We start from the raw sequence: 15573 nt of genomic DNA on the forward strand, positions 1-15573 counted from the left end.
GTACTTTTGTTGTGTGTCTTACACATGGCTCACATACAAACAAAGAAACAAACATGATTTTGTTTTGTTTGTATTATTTATGACACACTTATGGTTAATATTTGCAGTGAAGATGTAACATTTAATCTTAAATCACCCGCTGTCTGCTCATTTCATTGCTCATTTCCCATTCTTCATTACCACATAGTAGTTTCCCAGAAACCATCAAGCTCATTCTATTCTAATCAAGACACATTCGCTTTTGTTAAGAAAAAAATCGTTAAGATAATTCACTGTAACAGTGTTCGCATTTACGTAAAACAAGTCATCGTTGATGACACAGTCCCCACTTGTTAATAATGGGTACTTTGATTACAAGTCCTCAGAGAGGACAGAGTCCTCTTCATTAATTAGGTCTGTGATAAAAATACTTTGATACAGATGGCGCTCAATGGCCAAGAATGAGTTCTATGGTGATGAAAACATAAAACCAATGTAGGCCACCATCCTAAAGTTCATAAAATGAGTCAACTAGGAATTAATCAACAGGATGTTGCAAAACATTTTTGCATACAATTCTAACACTTAACAGATTATCACTGGTACCATATTTCATAAAGTTTGATGCAGTATTTACAACACTAGGAGATCAACATCTGTATCAAGTTTCATCACATTTGACGTTGTATTAATTTGTGGCTATATCACCCTAATTAGGAAAGTTCATTACTTATGCAATTACAAATTAATTAAAATGACACTGATAAATGTCTTTTTCAATGTTAAAGCAATGTGAGCTTAACATCGGTTAACATCTGTATAAAGTTTCATGAATTTGATGCAGTACATATTTCTTGACATATCAGCCTACTTACGAAACTTCAATAATTGACATGTTACTGCTACATGACGTGAAACAAATTGACGAGCATATGTATGAAATAGGTCAATGTCAACTTTGGATGATACTGGTGGAAATATGTCTGAGTTATGGCTCTGTACATGAAAACATAGTAATAAAATGGCTGCCTAGCAACCATATTGGATCGTATCACATAAAAAATCGATGTACATATGTATGACATAGGTCAATGTCCTTGTACCAACTTTGAATAAAATCAGTTGAGATATGCCTGAGTTATGCCTCTGTATATGAAAAAATCGTAACAAAATGACCGCACAGCAGCCATATTGGATCGTATCACAAAACAAATTGACATGCGTATCTATGACATTGGTCAATGTCCTTGTACCAATTTGAATAAAATCGGTTGAGATATGCCTGAGTTATGCCTCTGTATATGAAAAAATTGTAATAAAATGGCCGCCTAGCGGCCATATTGGATTGTATCACAAAACAAATCGACGTGCATATCTATGAAATTGGTCAATGTCCTTGTAGCAATGTTGAATAAAATCGGTTGAAACATGTCTGAGTTGTGGCTCTGTACATGAAAAAATCATAATAAAATGGCCCCCTGGCGGCCATATTGGATCGTATCACAAAAAAAATTGACGTGCATATCTGTGACATTGGTCAATGTCTTTGTACCAACTTTGAATAAAATCACTTGAAACATGTCTGAGTTATGGCTCTGTACATGAAAAAATCGTAACAAAATGGCCACCTGGCGGCCATATTGGATCGTATCACAAAGAAAATTGACGTGCATATCTATGACATTAGTCAATGTCCTTGCACCAACTTTGAATAAAATTGGTAGAAACATGTCTGAGTTATGGCTCTGTACATGAAAAAATCGTAATAAAATGGCCGCCTGGCGGCCATATTGGATCGTATCCCAAAACAAATCGACGTGCATCTGTATGACATATGAAGTAATCCTTGTACCAAGTTTGAATGAAATCGCTTCTTGCATCTCTGAGATATCTGCGTGAACGGACGGACGCACGCACGGACGGACGCACGCACGCACGCACGGACGCACGCACGGACATGACCAAACCTATAAGTCCCCCCGGACGGTGTCCGTGGGGACTAAAAATGCGTATATAGAAAACTCATAACAATGAAAAAATGCGTAAAGCGTCGATCCAATGCATAATAATATTACGCATTGGATTGAGTCTCTACGCATTTTTTCATTGTTATGAGTTTTCTATACGCAAACGATAATAGCAAAATGTTTGCGAAAGCACTCTCCGCGACTGAGCTTAGGCAACAACCAGACGAGATGAGTGCCCGCTTAACATTAAATTTGTTGCAACATTTCTGTCAATCACTCATTTTGTGTGGAAAGTTTCGGATTCTCTGAGTGTAGTCTGAAAAATCGGCATCGTCGAGTCAGAGGCACGTTACCATGTCATCTGTGCCTATGAACTTACTACGTTGCTAATTTTCAGGCGAGCGATAGTTTCTGAAACTTATGACACAAAGTGAGTGATTGACAGAAATGTTGCAACAAATTAAATGCAAACCGCGCACGATCATCGCGTCTCGCTGTCCCCAAATTTTATCAAAGCAGATATGCAGCATGGCGTCGGAAGGAAACAACTCTATTTTCTTTCAAATTTGCTCCACGAGTCCGTGAAAAACAAGTCATCGTTGATGACACAGTCCCCACTTGTTAATGGGTACTTTGATTACAAGTCCTCAGAGAGGATAGAGTCCTCTTCATTAGGTCTGTGATAAAAATACTTTTGAATAAATTCGCTTGATACATGTCTGAGCAGTAGTTCAGGACATGAAACATAGGGCCAAAGTCCCTGAAGCTACTATAGACATGGATGCAAAATTAAGTATTTCCTGACTCTATGAAATTATCTCACTAAGGTCATCCTAGGGACATGTAAACCAAACATTAAAGCTGTCTGACCAGCCGTTTTGAAAAAACAAGCGACTCAACAGTTGACAGAGCTCTGCTGTGTTATGTAGAGAATAACCTTTTGTGACACATGTATTGATGAAGAAGGTGGATATCTTTGATAGCTCATTTCAGGATGGCCTTACCAAAAATGGTAAAAAATTCCATAAAAATACAGATTTGCATATTTCATCAGACTATTATAGCAAATAAACGAGAGTTAATTACATTCTAATTAAAGTAAACAAGACTTGCTTAAATCAAGATTTACGTCATAATAACAGCAATTCTGTCAGGTTATAAAGAATCTTCAGCTGGTTATCTATATCTGTATTTTCATCCTATTAACCAAGCACATTTTAACTTTCAAATTAACATTGTAAGTAAGTTCTGTTGAATAAGTTGAGACTGTACCGTGTACGTACTCAGAGAAAGCACACTGAAGAGACAAATGTTTGTAACTTAAGAAGTTCAAGGTCATCAAAAGCATTATAAGGAATCATGTTACACTTTCATTGCACTGTTTACACAGATTGCATAATTGCTATAAATAGCACATGAGGAATCTTACAGCCCAGCTTTACCATAAAAACCCTATCACTTTGACCACTCTTTTAATTGACCACTCTATTTTTCTCCTCAAAAAGTAATCTTATTTTATAAGCGGAAATTAGAACTTTCTCTATCTCTATTTATTTGACCACCCTATCATGACAAACTATTATGAGCAATTTCTTTTAGATAACATAAATGGTGGTTCAGAATATATCAAAGTTGGGATTCAGGAAAGTTGCCTTTACATGTTTTAATCCTCCAAGATGGTAAGCACTTCACTATGAACTGTCAAAAAAAGTTGAACGTTCTGATAATTTCACACTAAAATTATTTTGGCTTTGATGATTTCCTAATTAATTCAATTATTTAAAATCATATTAATTATTTTTTCTGGGTGAATTGATAGGGTTTATACAGTACAAGAATTACATTCAATGTAAGTCAAATTTTGACCAAAAATGACAAAAAATTTCCTTAAAAATACACATTTGCATATTTCATCACAATTTGAACAAATCTAAGTTGGGTTATCCCTAGGGACCTGTATACCAAATAACAAAGCTGTCTGACCAGCGGTTATGAAGAAGAATTTTTACCAAAAACACCTTTTTTGGCATTAATTTGCCTATTTTCAACAATATCAAAAATTAAAAAAACTAGTTTCTCAAAATCATATTTTTCATCTACACAACAAATATCAAATCAGTAAGTACTGCGGTTCTCAAGATATTTGAGTGGACGGACGCCTCACAAACGGACATACATACATACATACATACAGACCGACGACGGACGCCGGACGGATACCCATCCCAATAGCTTCTATAGACTATAGTCTATAGTAGCTAAAAATCGTAATAAAATGGCCACATGCAGGGCTTATTTTTTGAAAATGGCAGGAGAGCTAAAATTCACTCTCCTGAAGCTATCCGGGCGAGTGGTAGGCGAGTGATTTAGCAGCTCCCCTGAAAATAGTCAGGCGAGTGAAAAAAAATGTGTCATCTCTTGTGATTTGAATATGGCACTGCTTAAATTAGGAGAGTGACTGAACAGGTCCCCTGGAAACAGTATGGAGAGTGCATGAATAAAATTTATTTTGAAAACAATATGCACTAGCTGTCATTCTTATTGTTATGTAATAGAGAAGGGAGAAAATATGGCACAGTACAATAAATTACCCACAATCGTGTTTGCTTTGTACCAACGACGTCAATTTTCTTATAACTTTTTCAGTTCTGCATAAAAGCAATAATATGCAGACTCAAGATAATTGATTAATTATATTTATTAAAAGTACGTTGAAATATTGTAGTATAAATTTAAAAGAAACTGTTAAATAACCATAAAAGTCACATTCTGCTGGTACTACAAATGCCACAGTTTTGGGAAGGAAGTTATGACCAACTGAAGGGGTCATTCTCTGAAAAAAGTTAGCATGTAAATTTCTTTTGTCTTTTCTATTTGGAAAAAAATCAATATCCTTTTGTTTCATAAAACTGGTGCAACTAGTCTCCCTACTTTCCATCACTTTATTCTGTATGGCTGAGGACACAATCAGTGGAAAATTTGCAAAAATGCTATCTCCTCTCTCAATCAAGCACAATTTTCTTATTCCTTTGTGTCTTTAAAAGTACTCAGAATTTTTACAACTAGTCCAAGAATTTATCTACACATGGGAGACATGGTAGACTTCACAGGGGAATCTACGTTGGTACAAATCATGATGTATTATGGGCAATCTCATATCTGTAGTACTGTGTATGGGTATGTATTTTGATAGATGGAACAGGATAAGCAGTGTTCTCCCACCCAAATATTCATAGCATATTGGCTAACTTTCAACATTTTTCGAACAATAAATATGTAGAAATGTGGCCTCTGTTGTATTCATGGACAAATAGATGAAGTTATACTTTTTAAAAGTACGTGTAACTTTTTCATGATTTTTTTCATACAAGCCTTTTAAAATACCATATGGTATGCACATTAGATACATTGGCATTAAGACAAAAACCTACCAAAACAACAGTGCTGTCATCAAACATGTTTGGTTTTGAACATGGAGGTATTTTTTATTTGAGCTCCGCCGAGTACGCGAACAGAACTAGATTTTACACTGAATCGTGCTACCAGCAGTCCACAGTCAAGTTATGTTTCATTTGTTTGCGTTTGCGGCCCGCTGAAACATTCTGCATGCTCGTTGGTCTTCAACCAAAGTTAACTTGGCCGATTGTTACCGCGATATATCGAAGTGATCACAAGTTTACATTTCACAAAACAAAACGAATTTATCATAACAGCCACGTCGAGGTACACGATCCGCGGTGTATACACTCGAAGGCTTACAGGGCGAGGACCGAGGGCAAGAGGTACCATTTTACGACAGTCACAGAAAACTCCTATGCTGTACGCCAAAATGTCGCAAAAATTTACGTCTTTTAAAGTTTTACGGTAGAATGAACTCATGATCGTTTCGTGATCTTTTTTTAGAAGTATCGGCATCTCTCCTACTTTTCAGAGTCAATTTAATTATTTTAAGCTTTCAAAGGACCAAGAGACCTAGCAGTCGCTCAGGCTAAACTGTTTAAATAGAGATTATGCATTTGTTTCCGCGAGTTGCGACGTGTAGTCCCAGTCATCATGTCGTAGACATTTTCTCCACGTTCGATCTCGATAGCGTAAGCAATATGATCCTCGTTTGTCACGCATATTTTTCCTATGAAATCTTGCTGCGGCAGGATAACCGTTTGTTTTTGAACACTTCGAAAGAATATGGCAGCCAAGAAAACGGAGTTGGTTTGAGAATGTGAGAATGAAGGGCTGTACTTTGTACATTTGTGTACATGTAAATTCCGAACCGTAGTGGTGCTATATTGAAGTGCTATAGGCCCGCCGCCGATACGCTATCACTAGACGAGTACTATTGTAATACTGTATTACATTGTTGCACCTAAATCGATCCATTCCATTGCTAGAATGTGCTTGCCGAGAACGTAATTCATACTGAAGTGAAGTGAACTGAATATTGAAAGCATAATTTTAATATTCGCTACACTGTGCTTCGCGTGTCGATCGGAGGAGATTAGAGTATGGTACATTTTGGATACAACGTGTGCCTTTGGTCTCCAAAACTTGAGTCCCAGCCGTGGCGCGAGCGGCTAATCGCTCTCGCGGAATTTGATTTGCGCGAGCGGTAGGCGAGCGGAGCGATCGCTCGCCTCAAAAGATAAGGTCTGCACATGGCGGCCTTATTGGATCGTATCACAAAACAAATCAATGTGCATATGTATGACATAGGTCAATGTCCTTGTACCAACTTGAATAAAATCTGTTGAAACATGCCTGAGTAATGGCTCCGTACATGAAAAAATTGTAATAAAATGGCCGCCTAGCAGCCATATTGGATTGTATCACAAAACAAATTGACATGCATATGTATGACATAGGTCAATGTCCTTGTACCAGCTTTGAATAAAATCGGTTGAGATATGCCCGAGTTATGGCTCTGTACATGAAAAAAATTGAAAAAAAAATGGCCACAAGGCAGCCATATTGGATTGCATCACAAACAAATTGGTGTGCATATTTATGTCATCGGTATATGTCCTTGTACCAACTTTGAATAAAATCGGTTGAAACATGCCTGAGTAATGGCTCTATACATGAAAAAATCGTAATAAAATGGCCACACGACAGCCATATTGGATCGTACCACAAACAAATTGACATGCATCTGTATGACATATGAAGTAATCCTTGTGACAAGTTTGAATGAAATCGCTCCAGGCATCTCTGAGATGTCTGCGTGAACAGACGCACGCACGCACGGACATGACCTATAAGTCCCCCCGGATGGTGTCTGTGGGGACTAAAACCATCTGCACAAAGTTTCATCAAATTTGGTACAGTTGTACCAGAAACAGCGCTCTAATCTTGAATTATGCAAATTAGACCTAATTATGCATGCCATACCAATATAAATAGACCTGCATGTGAATGCCATAGTGTAGTATCCTTGTACCAAGTTTAAAAAGAATTGGCACAGGAATATCTCAGATATCTGCATTCATGAGCCCCTATGCATAGACACAGCATTAGTATTAATTTCATCCTGGAACCCCTGTGGATCATACCTGGGACCCCTGTGGATGGATATCAAATACAGGAAAGAAAACGGCCGTCACACAGCCATTTATGATCGAATCATTACAAAAATCGGCGTGCATATATATGTGATAAGGATTAATATAGGTACTAACTTTCAATGCAATCGCGCCCGGCATCTCTGAGAAATTTACGTGAACAAACGTACAGTCGTAAAATATAGGAAACAAAATGGCCGCCACGCAGCCATTTTAGACCAGATCAAACTAAAAATCAATGTGCATATGTATAACATATAGAGTAATCTATGTACCAAGTTTGAATGGAATCGCTCTTAGAATCACTGAGAAATTTGCGTGAACATACGCACCGTCATCAAATACAGGAAACAAAATGGCTGCCAGACGGCCATTTTGAATCGGATCGTAAAACAAATCGACGTGCATATGTATGGCATAGATGATAATCCTTGTACCAAGTTTGAATCAAATCGCTACAGGCGTCTCTGAGATATCTGCGTGAACGGACGGACGGACGGACGCACGCACAGACGCACGCACGCACAGACGCACGCACGGACATGACCAAACCTATAAGTCCCCCGACGGTGTCCATGGGGACTAAAAAATGATTCAGAGGGTCCATCAAAATACACTATCGGGCAACCCAACATAGAGAACATGGAGAGGCGCAGTGAAATTGAACCCATGCCGGAATCCACGACGTATTGTCCTGTTGTCTTAAGCAACAGGGGATCAGCGCCATGGTGAAGCCGTGAGCCGTGACGATGATGCGCCGGTCGGCAACGGTCGGCAACACACATGCCTTTGACCGTGGATTCTAGTACGTAAAAATAATCAATGAAAAAAATACCCATTCAAATAAACAGTTGCTTCTAAAAAAATCAGTTCTTGCTCATTTTTTTTAAATCTAGAAAATGCGTCGGTATTGCTCTGAGAATAACTTGATTTGTTGAGAAGATCATACTCGTAGTGACCGTGATGTTGGCAGCCAGCGCGGCGGCGGAAAGCTAGCTGCAGTCTCATGAACTTCGAATCGTCGATCAAAATCACATCTTTTCGGCGCTTTTTTCTCACAAATTCAGCGAAATTGAAGTTTTTCATACATAAACTAAATATATTTTTGGAATCAAGTATACCTTTCGAATGGAATTTCTTCGGGAAAAATATTCCATCGACAAGGTGCCAGTTGCCGACGCCGCATTTCTTTTTGACACCATCGTTAATAATCATGACCTAAAGATGACCTTCCTACTAATGAAACCAATTACACTGCTCGTAACACAGACAACACCCTGGCGCGTCCATCAGCCAATCACACTATTTAACAAGTCATCGTTGATGACACAGTCCCCACTTGTAAATGGGTAGTACTTGATTACAGGTCCTCAGAGAGGATAGAGTCCTCTTTATTAGGTCTGTGATAAAAATACTTTTGAATAAATTTGCTTGATACATGTCTGAGGTGTAGTTCAAGACATGAAAAAATTGTAATAAAATGGCCACATGGCGGCCTTATTGGATCGTATCACAGAACAAATCTATGTTCATATGTATGACACACATCCAGCTCTACAGGTTTGCTCAGAATTAGATATACGCATAATTAATGAGGTACAGTATGAAGAATCATAAGGTCTCCCATCATACCATATATGAAGGGTGTACCACTTGTGGTTACTGAGTTATGGACAAATATGTATATTTGAGGTCAAAGGTCATGTGACATTTTGTCAAAATAATTGTATTGCTAAGTTATCCCTACATACCAAAAATCAGACCTCTAGCTCTATTGACTCGCTCAAAATTAGATATGCACATAATTAATGAGGTACAATATGTGGCGTCATAAGGTGTCCCATCATACCATATATGAAGGGTGTAACACTTGTGGTTACTGAGTTATGGACAAATATGTATATTTGAGGTCAAAGGTCACCGAGGTCACATGACATTTTGTCAAAAAAATTGTATTGCTAAGTTATCCCTATATACCAAAAATCAGACCTCTAGCTCTATTGGCTCGCTCAAAATTAGATATGCGCATAATTAATGAGGTACAATATGTGGCGTCATAAGCTGTCCCATCATACCATACATGAAGGGTGTAGCACTTGTGGTTACTGAGTTATGGACAAATATGTATATTTGAGGTCAAAGGTCACCGATGTCACGTGACATTTTGAAAAAAAAATAGTATTGCTAAGTTATCCCTGTATACCAAAAATCAGACCTCTAGCTCTATTGGCTCGCTCAAAATTAGATATGCACATAATTAATGAGGTACAATATGTGGCGTCATAAGCTGTCCCATCATACCATATATGAAGGGTGTAGCACTTGTGGTTACCGAGTTATGGACATATATATATATTTGAGGTCAAAGGTCACCAAGGTCACGTGACATTTTGTCAAAATATCTGAGATATCTGCGTGAACGGATGGACTCACGGATGGACTCATGGACGGACATGACCCAATCTATAAGCCCCCTGGACTTCATCCGTGGGGACTAAAAACTGTGTCACTGCATCCTTTTTGCAATATGAATACGATGAGAAACTAAATTTTTATTTTTCTTGGCCTTATACATGGGAGTCTATGGACTGCCTTATACATGGGAGTCTATGGAGACTGTCTTATACATGGGAGTCTATGGACTGCCTTATACATGGGAGTCTATGGACTGCCTTATACATGGGAGTCTATGGACTGCCTTATACATGGGAGTCTATGGACTGCCTTATACATGGGAGTCTATGGACTGCCTTATACATGGGAGTCTATGGACTGCCTTATACATGGGAGTCTATGGAGACTGCCTTATACATGGGAGTCTATGGAGGTGAAAACTAAAAAGTCCTCTAACACGGCCAAATTTGATCGCATTGTGAAACAAATCGACGTGCATCTGTATGGGGTAGGGTACTATCCTTGTGCAAAGTTTGAATGAAATCGCTCCAGGCATCTCTGAGATATCTGCGTGAACGGACGGACGCACGGACGCACGCACGCACGCACGCACGCACGGACATGACCAAACCTATAAGTCCCCCCGGACGGTGTCCGTGGGGACTAACAAACAAAGATCGGGCTCAAAAAGCCACAAACGGGTATTTAGAAACTGTTTTATGTTTGTGCAGTTGCAGTTCCATGCGGGGAATTCTAAGGGGTCGCGAAACTGCTAATATCGTACGTGTGCCGTCTAACAGCTGGCAGTGCAATCCCGAAATTACAGGTCTATAAAAATAATCTAATGACGTTAAAAGTAGCCGGGAAAAAATGCAAAGCAGCCGGGTTATTTACCCGGCACCCAGCTTCTAAGGACAACACTGGTTTAAACGACACCTTAAATTCAAAATGGCCGCCATACTATGGGAAAAATTAAAGTTTTGATATTCACAGAAACAAGCCAATGAAAACTTTATTTACTTCATGAGCTTCACATTGAGCCATCACAAGTGGCATACCAAAACGGTATAATTGTAAAAGTTTGAGAGTAGAAATATCTGTCCCCAAATAACATTCTACCTAAAAAGATTAGTATTACTATGTCTATGTCAGCATATGACCAGTTGCCAACAAATGAACATGACAGTGGCACTAATTTTTAATTCAGTGGCAAAATTTACCTTTCCAGCGAAATCATTAGAAATGCTAAATTTCTCTGACTTTTTCACTAATATTTTGTCAAATTTTTAATCAATGTTGGCTTGTTTTACCTTTGTATTCCTTTGCAACCCATGGTGATGGGGTCATACGGTGCAACTTTCAGTAAACTATGGGCAATGTCTGCCAATTTCTGAAACAAAAAAGAAAGAGTGACATGAATAAAACTTATAAATTTTCAAAAAGACTGGCACCCATAAATGATTTGATGTAGCTAAAGATGTTATTTGTAAATATGTCACAACAGTAGAGCTCTTCTACGCACATTTGGCGATCTTGAAAAAATTGGTGAGGCTGAATGTCCTTCTTGGAAAAGTCAGTTTCTTCTTGAAAACAATTTCAACCAACCTATCAAAATAATTTAGTAAATCACAAAATGTTCCATTTTCCCACTGTTTTTGCCATAACTGACTCCCTGTCCCTGAAAGATGTTTATGATCTCACCAGTTCACATTTATGATCCAACAGATCAGGAATCTGTACGCGAGTTTCAATCATCTTACGGAGCTGCTTGAGTCTGGGCGTGCACCAGCAGAAGAACTCCGCTGCAATGTTCAGGATTGTGTCTCTCGGCTTACGGAATTCTGTTCGCATTTCAACGTCATCTAAGTCTTCCTCATATCTCTTCCTTGTCTTCTCATCCATAAATCTGAAGAAGATGGAGAGAGAGAGAGAGAGAGAGAGAGAGAGAGAGAGAGAGAGAGAGAGAGAGAGAGAGAGAGACATTTGGTGTTAATGTAAAATCCTTGATTTTCACATACAAAGTCACTTTAAAATTTATGATCTCATGATATGATGGCATCATTTTGGCACACTGCATACTAAAGAAGAACTATTTTATATTTATATCTACAGATTTGTAATAGAACTTGGAAAATAAGTTTTGTCAATGTTTTCCTAGCTTTTGAATGCACGGAATATCTCTAACCTTGTATTTTCAATTCAATTGAAAATTCTAAAATTCATTACAAGACCGATTTATTCATTATAGTCAGCATTCTTTCCTGGCCAGCATTTTTACTGAATGAATGAAACATAAAAATCTGAAAGAAAATTAACGCTTTGAGCACTAAAGTCAATTTTTGTCACCTCTTATAATATATACCCAAGTCAATTTTTTTCAGATTTTTGCCAAAACTTTGATAAAAAACTGTAGCCAATGAAAAGTAATATCCTTTTGGTCCAAAATTATCCAAAAATTACAGAAAAATTCATAAACATTATTAAAATGTTGTACCAACATTTTGGAGGGAAAAAATTACAGCACTCAAAGGGTTAAAACTGTAGTATCAAGAGAAAAGGTCACCAACCTTATCTTGAGATCATCACCCCTCATGATATCAACTGTGTAATTATCCTCATCAAGGTGTGGTGATCGAGGCCCGGTGGATCTCTTTGACTGTTTCTTCAATGAACTTGGTCTTGAGCTGGCGTTCAGGGAACTCTTGAAACTGGACGCTGCGTTCACTGTTTCTACCTTACGGATCGGACCACTCATATTTCTGAAACGGTACAATGGTAAATGCATTTTAGTAATGCTGTCATCCCCAGTAACTTTATGTGGTTTCTTCCACACCACTGACAATAATGGAATGGCCCATTCATAAGGTGGTGATGGGGACTCAGGTTGTTAGGTTCCAATTGCTTTAACTTTCTCTACTGTGGCCCTGAAACAGTAAACTGTCTGAAGCTAACAACCAAGTAGTACTCATACTTAAACATGTTTATGTATTCATTAAAACAAAATATAGCTGATATGAGGTATATAAAGAAACAAATTTACTTCAACAGAGGTTATTGGCATCTATATTTGAGGCATTTTGCATCTTTATGAAGATTGACATTCACAATTTTCTTTCAACAACATATATGTGCAATATGGACTTGAGCTGCCATTTTGACAACTAAATTTGATATCAGTAAAAAAAACATTTTTTGTATAGCATAGTTTGAGAAATTGTAGCAAACTACCGCAAAGACATGATGATAATTTGTAAAGATCATTTTGGCGTGAAAAGATCATGGTGTTGGTACACTTTTCTACAATCTCACCTGCTAAATACTTCACAGCTGCTGATGAGAGCTTTCATTGATATGTTAAGATCTGCTATAGTGGATACTTCTGACTTTGCTGCCGACGGATTGTCTCGTTTCTGTGTCTGCTGTTTGATATGTCGGAGATAGTGAGGTAATATGGCTTCCAGGACAGTCTGTAAAAAAGGAGTAAGAGAGAGTTGTTGCAGTGATGTGAAGGAATTGTGTTTCAATCTATCTCTTCAACAGTATTTTTTTCAAAATTTTGGTGTGATATGTGGACAACAGATTCATGTGAATTAGAACTGAAAGCTAATATGTATTTTGGAATAGTCTTCGATCAGTATTAAAGGGACAAGGTGGGTCTTTCTTTGAGCTTTTTCCATGAATTTTGTTTTGATATGAAAAGTACTTTGTCTTGCTTGTTGACTTCTTGAAATGTGCTGAAATACTGATCAAATGTGAACAACCTCAACTCTACTTGTAGCCAGACAAGATTTAACATTCAGTAAGACATTTTAGGTGTACACAACTTTCACCATGGATTGCTGAACAGACACTGTTAAACAAAGGTTTGACCTCAAGCAAACTTTTGTAATGGGATTTTAATTGGCCGTGTCTTTCATATTGATGATGGCAGCTTTCTCTTTGTGGCAATGTTAATTTGTCACAGCAATTAAAGCAAGTTGGAATAGGAAAAACCCATTTTGTCTAGAGATCACAAAGGAAATCATCTGTTTGTATTCAGCCAAGGAGTAATTTTTATCACTTTTGCAGTGATGTACTGTAGTCATTTTGACCTAAAGCAAGTCATCCATGTTTTCTTGAGATCACAATAACAATAAAAAAGAAGCAACTATGTCCATTTAACAAAATCAGTGCATTTTCCACTGTCAAATCATACATTATGGTGTATTCTTTAATTCTGCAAATAAAAATATCAATCCAAACTTATCCTAGTAGAAGAAAATGTGAACTGATTGTTATTTTACTATCAAGCTACTAAATGGATGATAGACGTTACAAATCGCCAACTCAAAAGACTCTTTTGTCTAATCAGATGAGAGAACTCACCATCATCTGTACACTTCTATTGGCCTCTGGAGCATAAGCTACTACTGTCACACACATCCTGATTGCATCAGTCACTGAGAAGGTCACCACTGGGTCGTTGCCATAGCAGAAATCCTGTACGAGAGTCATTTCACACTTATTCTTTTCAGTCAAATATTTGTTCTGAAAATTCAGCTCTTGAAAATTGATTTCAAATGCCAAATAGTAATCATTCATATATTTCAATGCAGAGATAGAATACCTGCTATTGAGATTACAAATAAACGGACAGTCATGGTTTATTCACAGTTGTTTGTTTCTAATGTCAACCACAGTTTCAAGTTCTACTCCTCAAAGGATGTTGAGATAAACAGTATTCAGCTTGTCAACTCAGCCTGTACATGAGTAGATTGCATTGTTACTGTTGATAAGTGAATACTGGTCCAGACTAGAATTCAAATAAACAATAACATTGCTTTTTATACATATAGACGCTTTGTTGACAAGCTACACAGTGGGTGTTCAACGTGCTTTGGGAATAGAACAAGACCTCGCAAACAACATGCAAACAAAATACTGATAAAATCATCAAAAGATATAGCCACTATTCCATTAAATTGGAGATAAAGTGAATCATGAATCTTGCTGTACATGTTCATTAGCACAGGTGTGCACTCCACTGATATTGAATATTCATTCAATTTTGGTCACATTACAGTGCCACAAGTAGTTTACAGGGGGAGTGACACATTGGTCATACTCACCAAAGTTTTGAGGGGCTTTTCACCGATGACAAGGTCAAGTATATCCAGAACATCTTTGCTGTCTTTTTCCAAGGACAGTAGTAAATTGAAAAGTGATCTTGCTGGCACCTGATAATGTATGGACCAAAAAGGGTGAAAATTTAGAAAATTTAAAATTATATGCTTAGTTCTTTATGATTCAACAGTTTGCTAATGGTTCTTAATGGTAAGTGTCAAGCCCAAACACAAAATTTGTGATGCTGCCAACTTTATCAAAAAAGTGATGGCCATTTTCTTTAAGAATCAAATCTCTTTCGCTTCATATTGGGAGTTATTCATGATATCTTTACTCAAAATATTCTACATGTACAACCTTGAGATGCATGCAGTCTTGAGATATTTTAGTGAAGTTTACTTGGAATCAGAAGAATTGGGTATCAATAAACAAAATATTACAAATAAATAAATAAATAAACAAACAAATAATAATATTAATGAAGACTTACTTTTCCTGCAAAGATTGGTACCTCTGCAGGATGATAATCTGCGTCATATTGAAGAAGTGTAGCAATTCCGCCAAACATCTGAACA

The 15573-nt window shown here is 37.5% G+C and overlaps 1 protein-coding gene across 8 annotated transcripts in view; it reads right to left on the reverse strand.

The window, feature by feature from the left end:
• The window catches only part of LOC139119319 (protein unc-80 homolog), a 182207-nt gene that overhangs the window by 27469 nt on the left and 139165 nt on the right, over positions 1 to 15573 (reverse strand). For all 8 annotated transcript variants that reach the window (XM_070683075.1, XM_070683076.1, XM_070683081.1 and 5 more), the window contains 7 exons: positions 15489 to 15566; positions 15004 to 15111; positions 14261 to 14374; positions 13205 to 13362; positions 12463 to 12654; positions 11597 to 11801; positions 11206 to 11285 (listed from right to left, as the gene is read on the reverse strand). In XM_070683075.1, the coding sequence (XP_070539176.1) occupies positions 11206 to 11285; positions 11597 to 11801; positions 12463 to 12654; positions 13205 to 13362; positions 14261 to 14374; positions 15004 to 15111; positions 15489 to 15566 (935 nt within the window). The remainder of the gene's footprint in view (positions 1 to 11205; positions 11286 to 11596; positions 11802 to 12462; positions 12655 to 13204; positions 13363 to 14260; positions 14375 to 15003; positions 15112 to 15488; positions 15567 to 15573) is intronic.

Source organism: Ptychodera flava, chromosome 19, assembly GCF_041260155.1.
Source record: "Ptychodera flava strain L36383 chromosome 19, AS_Pfla_20210202, whole genome shotgun sequence".
NCBI lineage: Eukaryota > Metazoa > Hemichordata > Enteropneusta > Ptychoderidae > Ptychodera > Ptychodera flava.